The sequence below is a fragment of the Python bivittatus genome, unplaced genomic scaffold, assembly GCF_059951505.1.
Source record: "Python bivittatus isolate LINGU-HERP-01145 unplaced genomic scaffold, Pbiv_v1 ctg000700_np1212, whole genome shotgun sequence".
Taxonomy (NCBI): Eukaryota; Metazoa; Chordata; class Lepidosauria; order Squamata; family Pythonidae; genus Python; species Python bivittatus.
The window spans coordinates 44,979,870-44,992,458 of record NW_028277098.1 but is presented as its reverse complement, the minus strand read 5'-3'; the positions used below and the strand labels follow the sequence as shown (position 1 = coordinate 44,992,458).

Here is a 12,589-nt window from a genome sequence, read left to right as displayed (position 1 = left end):
TCAAACCTGCAGCTCACAGAATTGAAATACCCATGTCTCTCAAAGGCAAGACATAACTACTTTGAGACCCTTTCCTAGTCTTCTGACCATGCATGTTTATGTACAGAAGACAATTCTACCAGGCCTACCACTGAAGCAATGCATTTGTGAAGTTTCTATCTGAATGGTTTACACAGGCCTAATTATCATATTGTAAAATCCTGTACATTTAATTATACCAGAATTTTCTTTGTGGGAATATATTTAATGTAATCTGGCAAGAAAAATGAACTAACTCTTGTTCATGAGAACTAATGAACTCTTCATTAGTTCTGACTTGATGTAGACTACATTTGCAGATAGTGTTTATGACATCAAAGGTAAGTCCTGTTCCTATTTGTGTGGATAAATATTGTTAATATTGGTGATATTTAGGGTGTGTGCTTAAAAAAAACATGTAAAATATACAGTTATTCCATTTCAGTCCAGCTTGGTGAAAGACAGTTGGAAACCATTTTTTAAATGTTGGCTAGATTTTTGAATTGTTCTAGAGAGCTAGAACAGTAAATGACATTTATCTACATAAATCTGCTCAAAAGAAATTACATTTCTCCAATTATTTGTGATTTTCCAAGTTTTTCAGAAAATTGCTAAGCAAACAAAGTTATACCTTTAAATGCACTGATAGACTTTGTTCCTTCTGGCCCTTGCTGTAATGTCTCTTACCCAAGATGTTCATTATTGCACAGTATTTATAGTTTTATCGTGAAATGGTGTGTGTTCTCTCCTGTATAGCACACAGCAGTTTCAGAGGAGTGTTGAACACATTGTACATGCATACATACCTATTATTGTAGTCCCAATGTTATTCAGAGAGTTTGGAGGCTGCTATTGCTTTTTTAAAAAAAATACAGGAGTTCCTTATCAAGCCCTTCTCATATTACATAAAGCTTAGCACTAGCAAAATCTGCAGGATCATGAGAGTGTACATTTATTTACATCAGATTAGGCATTTGCTATTAGAATTGCAGATATTTGATTCATTATGTGTCTAAAACATTGGCATTTATCTCTAGAGATTTGAAATATTTTTTTCAAATCTGTAGTAGTAGTCCCATTGGTGGGTGGTAATCATTTTTAAATATTACACTATAAAAGATGCAGTGTTCATTCCAGCTTTGACTTGTTAAACAGTTAGAAAGGGGAGTGAATTTCCTAAGGCTATCTGACAGAGTTGGAGGAGTGAGAAGTTGCAACCATGCCCAATGGAGTAACTAAATGGGTAGCATTTGCTTTTCTCAAGATATCTTGAGTTAGGCCTTCAGTCTACAGTATCTGAAGAGTTCCCTTTCAAAGTGATCAGGCACTAGGAGCTTCCTTCTTGAAAGACATTATTCACTTCTGTTTTAGAGGTAGGTGAGATCTACTGAATATGATAAAGTGACTCTATTATGGGGAGAATACAAATTGATTTTTCTTTCCAAGGTGGGGTCAAAAGTAAAAGTGTTGGCCAGGAAAAAAAAATCCAAATCCCATGTCAGGTGTTATGTAGAGCTGTATATTAGATAAAGCAATCAAATCTGTAGTATTAACAAATTTTGGGATAGCTATGAACTATTTGCAAGCAGACTTATTTTTTAAACATTTGTTCCATTTGGCTAGAAAGTGAAGTAGAGAGGTTTACTGAAATCATATTAAAAATTACCCATTTTTGAAAATTATATTAATTTGGTTAAGTTAATGTGTGAGGTATAAAACATTAGGCAGAATTCAACCTACTCTGCATTTTTTGAATTCTTTGAGAATCAGAGAGAAAGAGGAACTACAGCCATTCATATTATAATGAATCAATCCTAAGAACACTGTACTAGAAATCCTAGATGCTGCATATTCAGTGTAAAAAACACAAACCAGATGAATGAATTGTTTTCAACTTTTTATTCATGAGAAAATGCTTAAGGAAGAAAATCTAAAAGGAGTATATAGATATTTTAAAAATATACTATCCAACCCCCAAGAATATGTGAAAAGAAAAAAAAAACCTTCCCTCCTTGCAGGCACTTCAATACAAGAGATGATAAAATAGAAATAAGAAAGGTTCTAGAGCAAGATGATTTTCTGTTAAACACTATAAAACATTTGAAGAACTAGTCCCAATAATAAACAGATTACTTTCAAAATTTATGAAGCTAGTGTCTACTTAATTTTGAAATCAAGCAAAGATACCCTTAGGTGCAGCAATTATAGCCCTATTTCATTAAATATGACTGTACACTTGAGGCATCTTTGGCTGATGATTTACTTAGCACAGGTGGGTTTTATTCTCAAGAGACAGAACAGATCATTTACACATTCTGGTAAACATGGCACAAGCATCTCTGTGTGTGATCCTTTATCTGAGCCTAAAGAGTCTTTGTTAAGAGTGCATTGAGTATATATGCACCAGGTTCTGGAGAGTGAGGGGAAGAGATGATGGCAATGGACTAGAACTGAAAGACCTAAGTTCAAGTTCACCCTCAGCCATGGAAGTTCACTGTGAGCAAGTTATTCTCTCTCAGCCCAGCCTATCTCAGAGGGTTGCTGTTGTGATAATAAAAGGAGCACCATATAAGCTGCCTTGAATTCTTGGAGGAGAGCCAGGTTCTTAAATAAATACATGGCCCTGCCCACTCATTCAATAAATTGGTACAAAGTCTTGCATTAAGTCTCTAAGAAGTAATAACCAATGTCCACTGTCAGCCATGGTAATCAAGAACTCAAAGTGCCCAACAAGAATAAAGGACAGAGGATCTATTGGACTTTGTTGTAAAAGAGGGAGTAGGACAAATTGTAAATCTTGACCTGTGAGTGCATATAAAATGTGTTACTCAGAAAACACCTGCCTTGTACTTTCCCTCCCCTTGTGCTTTCTCTTTTCTTCCCTTCCCATTATCTTTTGTCTCCTGTGTATTTGAGCTGTTTGTTCTTGTATGTGTAGCTGAAATATATATTGTAAAATCAGTGCTAGCTGCTGATAACAACTGCAGTTACTGTTGATGGTGTAGATGAAGTAATTTTCTGTGGCTGGATATGGATTGGTAATATTTTTCCTGTATTCAAAATAAAATGTTTAAAAACAACAATCTTAAAATGATTTTAATCCCTCAGTTTTAAACTCCTATTATGCTACAGTATTTAATAGGAGCCTATAACTAAGGGTTCTCAACTTTAAATTGTTAGTTTTGTACTTGAAATATGTGTGACTTCGTTATGGCATCTAGAGTATAAGTTGTAGTGAAGGTGTTTTGCCAATACTAGCCAGCTGAAAGATGTAATGCTTTTTTGTTTTATTCAGATCTTTTAGTCATTATTCATGCCTGCATAATACCAAATATCTCACAATAGCATTATATAGTGCTATATATATAATAATGTGTATGGGTCTCCATTTGATTACTCTTGAGAAAGTGTTATGAAATTGTACTAATATATGTAGTTTGCTATGGAGGTTGATTGATCCCAAGAAACGAATAATACTATAGCTATAGCATCTACACTAGATTTCTACTGTATCTGAGGCATGTTTCAATGTTCATCTTAAATTATATAGTAACTGGAATCCAGTATGACAGAGAGTGATACTTTTCCTGTAGCTATCTTTTAATCCATTTGTAGTAATAGCTCTTAGTAACAGTGGCATAGATATGTATGTTTGGTAGCTGTCAGCAAGTTTTGTCTGGGAATATCTGAAAACATTAAAATGGTTCAAGTAGGATTTAGATATTATGAAAAAATGCAAAGGGGAAAGGAGGGACTTCTCTGTTTAATTATAGATAAATTGCTGTTAAACTTTTAGATGAAACAGTTACATTTCTAAGGATATAACATTGATTTAAATAATATATACATTCAGAATGTTTTATTTTTAGACTGGTAAGCAACAAGTAAAGCATGTGGTAAACCCATATGTTCAGTACAAACAAATCTGAAACTGTGGATTTGTGATCCTACTGATTATTAAAATTTATTATCTGGGAAACAAAAATTGATTAAAATATCCTCTCTGGTGTTTGGAAAGGATAATTAATGTTACAATCAGGAAATATGATACTATTATAATTAAATGCAGTTGTCTTCCATTTTCATTATTAAATTGATGAACATTTAATAAAGAAGCCTGTTTTTAAATCAACAGTGACCTTGTAAACTCCACTGGATATAGTAATATATAGAGACAATATATTGGTCATGATTTTAAAAAATGTAGACTTGAAATGCATTGGGACTTCTGAGTAAATGTTTTGATTGCATTATTAGAAAAACCAAATATTTTATATAAGTCTTTTTGCTGCTGATAGTAGGAATGTTGAAGACCATCCGGAAGCTGCAACTGGTCCAGAATCCAGTGGCATGCGCAGTTTTGGGTGTCCCACGGTTCACCAAAGTAACACCACTGCTGCATGAGCTGCACTGGCTTCCAGTTACTTTCCGGGTGCAATTCAAGGTGCTGGTTATCACCTTTAAAGCCCTGCATGGCACAGGGCCAGGTTACTTGCAGGACTGCCTATCCCTGAGGGTATCTGCCCATCCTACTAGGTTAGATAGGGTGGGCATGCTCTAGGTATCCTCCCTTAAATGTTGGGACCTCCCTTAAATGTTGGGACAATCTGATAGGACCTTGGAGGCACACCTTCTCGGTGTCCACCCCAGCCCTTTGGAACAACCTCCCACCTGAGATCCAAGGGATCCCTACCCTTTTAGCCTTCTGGAGGGCTGTGAAGATCTGGCTCTTCTCCCAAGCACTGGACTAGGATGAGGGTTGAGCTGTGAGGATGATTGGTCTGGTGCCTGGGGGAAGGGTACTTTTGTTTTTAACTATGTTTTTTTATGGACTGTTGTGAGCTGCCTACAGTCATCATATGAGATAGGCAGCCATATAAGTCCTGTAAATAAATAACTAAATAAATAAATATCAGAACAGTATTTCTATACATTTCTTGTGTAAGTAGATTAGAAGTAATGTAAATCTAACATTTGAAACTTGTTTATAGCAGACCTTTTACATTTGGTTAATGCTATTAAAATCTGATGCAATGCTTTAACTTTCCATACAGATGCTTCATAAGTCTTTTTCATCTGCCTTATAAAAATGTACTATTTTAAAACAATTAATAATCTCTTTCAGTTTGAGAAATAATGGATACATTCAACAAAATACTAATCTAGCATAAGAATATCAACATCTGAAAAACACTGCCCTGCTTCCTCATACTTAGCATAAACAACAGATGAGGGAATATGGGAGGGGTTTTACAAGGAGGCAAGTGCATTATTGGCAGCACTTCAATGAAATCTTAACTGTAGTTCTACAAACAGATTAGATGTTCCTCATTTACTTTTCATTATTTTTCATTTTGGGAACTTAGCTTGCTGATAAGAGTATAGTACCTCAAAACCTTGGTACTATCCTCTCTACTGTTATGAATGGTGTGTGATTTCCATCAGCACAGAATAACTTCATGTGGCCCTTTAGGTCAGGTTACTGTAGAGGAGTATGGAGATAGCCTTGAAGGAAATATGCAGCAACCATTACACCAGCTTAGCCCTGAAAGGAAGGAGTAAGGAAGAAACTCAGGGTTGGCTCACCTTAATTCTCAGGTATAAGAGGGAGGGAAAGAGAAATGCTTTCAAGATTCTGTTATTACATCATGTAACAATAAAGTAGAATTTTTGATGAATAGGTTATAGAAAGAAGGGAATTATGATGTAATCTTAGAGAGAGAGAGGTTTGATTAGAATTGTATGTATAACTGCTGAGGGAAAGATTGGAAGCCCCCCCCCACATAATGTCTTCTGTTCTTTTATTTTCTTTTTCTTTTTTATATCTCCTTTTTTCTTTCTCTTTTTTCCTTCCCTTTTTTCCTTTTTCATATTTATTTCACTATATTTTTTTCTTTGAATGTACTTCTTATGTTTGTAAAATCTTTTAATAAAAACTATTTAAAAAAATAAAGTAGAATTATGTAGTTCTTGTATCTGTTTCCTGACCTGGCCTACCTCAAATGGTTAACAGCTACAACCAGTCATATTATGCTAAATTGTTATGTGTAAGTGTAGCCATGGTTTAGCAAACCAAAGATAAGCACAGTATAGCCTATTATGAATTAAAATTGCCCATTACTGATCTCCCCAACAAATCAGATTGCAATTGCATAAGACTTCAAAGTTCTTTAGATTATTTATATATTGGTGTACATGCAGAAAAGTTAGCTGAGAAAATATTGTCATATTGATTTAACATATAATATCACGTTATTGCAAATCAGCATTTGAGAGTATTTGCCTAATTCTGCCAGTCTTGGTTTTTAATTTTACCTATCACATTCAGCTCTTTGAACAACACAGTCATATGATTACAGTACATCATATTATTCCATTTTCTGCTTCTCACAATCCTATGAAATCTATTTTAAGCATTAATATTTAATATTTTCTTAAATGCTAAATGGTTTAGCATTTATTCTTAAAAATATGCACAAAAATTGCAGAACACAAGTTGGCATTATCCCCATGTTAAGGTAGATAATACATGTGGCTAGAATCATTGCTTAGAAGAGATTTCATTAAAAGTGTGCCCAATTTTCAGCTTATTCTTATGCCCATTAAAAATCAAAGAACTTTATGAAACCAGCCTTTCCCAATTTTGCTGCACTCCACATGTATGGACTTCAGCTTTCAGATTTTCCCAACTAGCATGGCCATTGCTAGAATTTTGGAACTTGAAGTGCATAAATCTGGAGGGTGTTCAGTTTTGAAAACACTGTGATAAGCCTGGGTAATAGCAGTGAACTTCATTTTGATTGCTGATTACCTATTTTAACAGAAAAATAAGTATTTAAATATATGTTTCTTAAGAAAAGTATAGAAATGTCTTTATGCAGTTTTAACAGATGAGAGCCAGTTTGGTATAATAGTTAAGATACTGGGCTAGATACTGGGAGACTGTGAGTTCTAATCCCGCCTTAGGGACAAATCTATCTGGGTGACCTTGGGCCAGTCACATTCTCTCAGCCCTAGGAAGAAGGCAATGGCAAACCAAATCTTGCCAAGAAAACTGCAAGGACTTCTCCAGGCAGACACCAGGAGTCAACACTGACTCAAAGGCACACACACAGACACATAAATAAAATTAACTGAAATCTATTAACACAGATATAAAAGCAAAATAGGAAGTTACAGAAGAGACTATCCTGATCTGTGATTCAAGATGCAACAAACATTATGATAGTAAAAGGAAATATGAGGACTTTTTTTTCTCACTGTTGAATGAGTAGTTATAAATGGACCAAGCTCCTTTTTGACCTTTATATAAAGCATTGATATTGTTTGTATGATAACAGAATATTGACTACTTCATTTGTGAATATCTGTGTATCTTTCAGCTAGGGTAGCTGAGTTGGAAGATAGGCCAGCATAGTACATCCTACATCTTGTTTACTTTCTTGTGATCCTCATTTTAGGAAATTAATATTTGTAGTGAACTATTGTTATTATATTACCTATGTGCTTAACCAATGTGCAAAGAAACTTTACCATATGATTTATATTTAGCTTTTGGTGACTGATAAAATACTAAGAATGTGATGAATTGAAAGCAGAGATTTGGCTTTTACATATAGGATTTTACCATAGTAGCATACTTGAAGGTTAGTGTTAATAAGATATATACATATTACTTCATTAGTTAAAATTAATAATGTCAGAACATCAGTGTATCTGGGAGGACAGGAGTGTGGCTTTTCTTTTTGTATTATAAATAATCTCATACTGCTACATTTCCCCTTTGTAATACCCACTTTTTTCCTCTAAAAATCATAAACACAAGTTGATAGTAGGTACTGTATAATAAAGTCTCCTTCAATTGATTGCAACTCTTGTGAATACGTGTGCATGTAGTTTTCTTGACAGCAGTGCAAAAGTGATTTGTCATTGCCTACTTCTGGGATTATTACTTTTGTTTTACCTCCCAGTTTAATTTACAGCCCTGCTATTTAATGGTGCTTTTCCACCAAAGTACTAGCCATGTCTGATGCAATTTACCTTCTTTGAGATTAGACAAGTTCAGCTAGGTGCTGGTAAAAAAAAAATTGTGGAATCTCCTAATTTAGCAAATCATTTGAGGGAAACCCAAAGGCTTTCCATTGATGGCAATTCTGCTTTAGAAGAATCTGAAACATTTGGGCAGGGAAGACTGAATAAAAGAAGCAGAAGGGTTCCCCTCACATGGAATTGGATTTCACCATTCATACTGGAGCTATCACTAAATTTCCCTTGGATTTAAGTCATTTAATGTATACAGATTTATTTTTCCCCACAATCTTTAAAGCATCTTTTTAATCATAATGAACACTTGTCTTACACATTAATTTAGGTATGTTGTTTAGCAACAGATTCACTGATGTAATAGTTAGCCTTCTTGCTTTATTATTAAATTAAGTCCACAAATACTTTTTAAAATATTCTTTTAGCTCGAGATGCTGATGAAAGAGAGAAATGGATTCATGCTTTAGAGGAAACCATCCTTCGGCATACTCTTCAGCTCCAGGTAAGTTCATTTGCATCTGCTTAAAATTATGAAATTGTTAAGAGTATTTGGTCAAATGAGCTCATAAAAATTGATGAATACATTCCAGATTATATTGAGAACCGAATACAGCTTTCTGTTGCAAATATACCAGTATTAATTATAAAATCAAGGCATTCAAAATGTTTCAAACAGAAAGCATTCCAGCTGAATTAATAAGTTTTGAAATGGCACTGTATTACCAATATGCAGATGAGAAACTGTTCTATTAAGATCTGAAGAATTAGGGACATTGAAAGGTATTTTCAAATATGTCTTATTTAATCTCTTTTCAGCAACAGGTTTGTGATTATAATTTATATTTTTTTGTTGAAATAATTGTTTTATATATTCATCATCTGCATGTCAGGTTTGGAGACATATAGAGCAAATTCTCTACACTCGAGTAGGGAACAGCTATATAAATACATTGACAGAATATTAATACTATTGTAAGTTTGCTGTTTTGTGAGCTCTCTTTTAAAAAAAATTCAAAACAAAAACCTGAAAGCAAAATATTTCTTCTTCACTGCAGCTATCTTTGTTGCTTGGAAACCTGCAGATGGAACTAAATGGACCTTAGGCAAAATTTTAAACTAGGTTTTAAGGAAAAAGCACGAGTTGCCTGTTTTTAGTAAAAAGAGCACTATATCATTATAATTACAAAGTGTGTCTTACTCTTAGGTTTCTTCCTCACATAAACCTCTGCAGGCAAAGGTTTTGCCAAAATCAGTTAACTGCCTTCTTAAATCTTGGATTGTGTTTACAGCAGTCCAGCAAAAAAACAAAAGCAAAAAACAAAACCCAGCACTGAAATACTGTACAACAAAACATGACTGACTGAGGTTGGGAACTTTCTTCTAATCTTTATAATTTGAAATCGGTGAGATCTGCTGCATGACATCTGTATTTGAACCCCTGAAGTACACTTTCATATTACAAAGTGGTGTCTTCTTTTTAAGATTTGTTCTAAACTGTAATACCTCACTTTCACTTTGGGCTTGGTGTGACTGAGTAAAAGAAGTGTATGGGTGTTCTACTGTATTTTAATGGCATTCACAATAATTTTCAAAGATAAACCTTTGTAAAAGCAACCATAGATTTACATCGACAATTGCAGCCTGCTATGACGTTTTACTTGAAAGTCTGTCCAATTCAGACTATTCGATTTCTCCCTACCTTTTGCCAACCCTGTTGTTGTCAGTCGCAGAGATCCTATTAATTCTCGCCACTGCAGGTCCTCCTGACCCATAGGGCGATTTTTCGGCGGTGGCATAGGAGACTCCAGCTAAGAGTCTAAGAATGGGAAAGCTCTGGAGCGGAATAAAGCAGGCTCTGCTGAATTCTGTCAAATGAATATTAGGCAGCTATGACATTGTAAAAATGTTTAAATCTGTTTCGTAGTAGTGGATTCTGTATCCAATTCAATACGCATGCTAAACTGAAACTTGCAGAGAAGGGCGGGGAATCGAACTCGGCGGATGATCACTGCGGTCTGAAAGTGGAAAAGTGACGTACGCTGTAGCCAATTGCAAGGAAGTTAGACGCATTTTAGAATTCAAGTGGGAATCTGAATGGATTTGTGGCATCGTCAGCGCCGCAGGATAAGTTCTACGCAGATAAATGAGTTGTGAATGGCAGAGCCAGTAGTGTATTTTACGTGGTAATTTTGCCTAATTGTTCACTGCCATCCGACTCCCTATACACAGCGACCGCACCAGCTTCGAAGGAAAGAAGGGAACACTTCGACGCGTTTCGACTATTTGTGTTCCTCTTCCGATTACTCCGCGGGAGGAAGGACGAGTCAGGCTAAAGGACACCTGACCCGTAGCCAATCGGGTCCCACTTGGCGTTAAGACAATAACTGAAGCGCGGGTCTGCGACGCAGCCACTCTACCGGGGGCGGCTGGGGGGAGGAGAGGAGGGAGATCTTGTAAGGCCTTGTCGAGAGGCGTGACCGGCTGTGGGAAGAATGGCTAGTGTGAGTAGGAATAGATGCTGGGGTAGTGTCGCGTCGTAACTGACAGGAAAGGAATGGAAACCCTCTATCTGCTGGCCTTCTCGAGGACGCCCGCCCAACGCTTGAGTTCGCTGATGTCCCTGATCTCTAATGTATTGGCTAATAGTGCAGTTTTGCGAATGTCCCGCCTTGCGTTTGGCGTCAGAGTTGGTGCGCGCTTGTAGAATAGGCGAGTAGGCAAGAGACCCGGTAGATCATCTCTACGCAGTTCCGAGCTTTAAACTAGTTCCGCTCAGTGTGAACCGTCGCTGAAATTGAATATTGGAAAGGAGGGCATCCTCAGTTTACTTTCAGACTGGGCTGTGGATGACTGGCTGGTTACTGTCATTGCTGCTTCTGCTATTTAAATGGGCCTTTTTACTGGGTTTAACATCTGGACCGTGAGACAGGCCATTATTACTGAAAGCCATAGATGCCAGGAGAATGGGCTTCAGATTCCTCATCACATTAGAGATACTTACCTATGATGTAGATCTTAAAACTGTCATATGACTTCCTTCTCTATAAATTTGCTATATAATAGATAGCAAAATATTGATTGCTTTCAGGTTGCTAATCAACAAGTAAGTAGACTTTCCTTGATGAACACATGCTTAGACCAGCCTATTAAGGGTGAATTCAGTTATCTGAGTTCTTTATATAGCCAAAGTTCTATAAAGTAAGGAATTGGAAGGAGAATAGAATCAGTTTTGCCAAAAGAGGTATGTCTCTCTGAAACATCAAATGGGGATCTCAACAGTGGAAATGACAGTTGCACAGGAATGTCATATGACAGTGTATTTCTGGGGGAATTGGAAACATGCTTACAGGGAACAAACAAGCAGTATAGCAACCATGCTGGCATGTAATCTTATATAAAAACTGCAGTCACTACATAATTAATTGGATTATATATCACAACAATCCATATTGTGGACTACATAGTATTTTTTTTTTATTTTTTATACAGAAATTTGTGTACTGTTTACTTCAAAAGATTCCTATTTCATGGGAGAAAGCAACTTTTTAATTATGTGGGGATCATACACAACCTTTGACAATTCCATGCACTTTTAATATTTAACTGGTCCAGTTGGTCACTGATCTTAATTGAAGATTTGGTCAGCTTACAAAGCCAGCTGGGTGACCTTGGGCCAGTCTCTCTCAGCCCTAGGAAGCAGGCAATGGCAAACCACTTCTGAAAAACCTTGCCAGGGGACTAGTTCAAGCAGTTGCCAGGAGTCAACACTGACTTGAAAGCACCAAAGAAAAAAAAAGCAATATTAAAATTGTGTTTGAAAACTTTTAAAACACAAATTCTAGAAAGATCTGAGAAATAGGTTGATTTTAAACCCCCTGCTCATTAGTAATAAAGATAAAGTACTAAAATCATAGGATCACTTAAAAACTCTAAACTTGTAGATTATTGCTAATGTTCCCTTTTTAAAAGCTTTCATCATAATTTTGCTAAACATAAGGATTTTTAAATCCTATTAATTTTTAGAAGAGAAAAGTACTGCTGAAATTAATTGAATGTCTGTAAATGTCTAAATATGCTGTTGGAAAAAAAGTTCATTAAAATAATAACTCTGACATTGGCTAGGGTTGCACATTGTGCCATGTCATAATGAGTTTTGTTTTGTTTTTGTTTACAGTGTGTGGATCCAGTCATTGTATTTTGTAAACCAAGGGTTATGGCTTAGTGTGGTGTGTGAACCAGGTCACTGGGTATTTATTAGCTATGCCAATTCAGTATCATCTTATTTGTCTGTGGTAGTTGTTTCACATTGTCTGTAAAGAGCAACAAAATTGCAGAAGGAGGGGATGAATGAGCAGAATCATAGGATAGAACTCTTTTTTTCTGGTTGTTTCTGTTCTTTCAAGAACACATTATAGTACCATTATTCTAAAGTACAGTGGTACCTCGGGTCACGAACACTTCTGTTCACGACCAATTCGGGTCACGAACAGTACCGTTCGCAAAATTTTGCTTCCATCCGCGAACTCTG

At 35.9% G+C, this 12,589-nt stretch overlaps 1 protein-coding gene across 3 annotated transcripts in view; it reads left to right on the top strand.

The window, feature by feature from the left end:
- The window catches only part of OSBPL9 (oxysterol binding protein like 9), a 70,053-nt gene that overhangs the window by 19,093 nt on the left and 38,371 nt on the right, over positions 1-12,589 (top strand). For 2 of the 3 annotated variants that reach the window (XM_007431249.4, XM_007431248.4), the window contains exon 4: positions 8,487-8,563. In XM_007431249.4, coding sequence (XP_007431311.1) covers positions 8,487-8,563 — 77 coding nt within the window. Of the gene's footprint in view, positions 1-8,486; positions 8,564-10,393; positions 10,563-12,589 lie in introns of those variants that run through there. The other variant, XM_025168564.2, reaches the window with a different exon arrangement.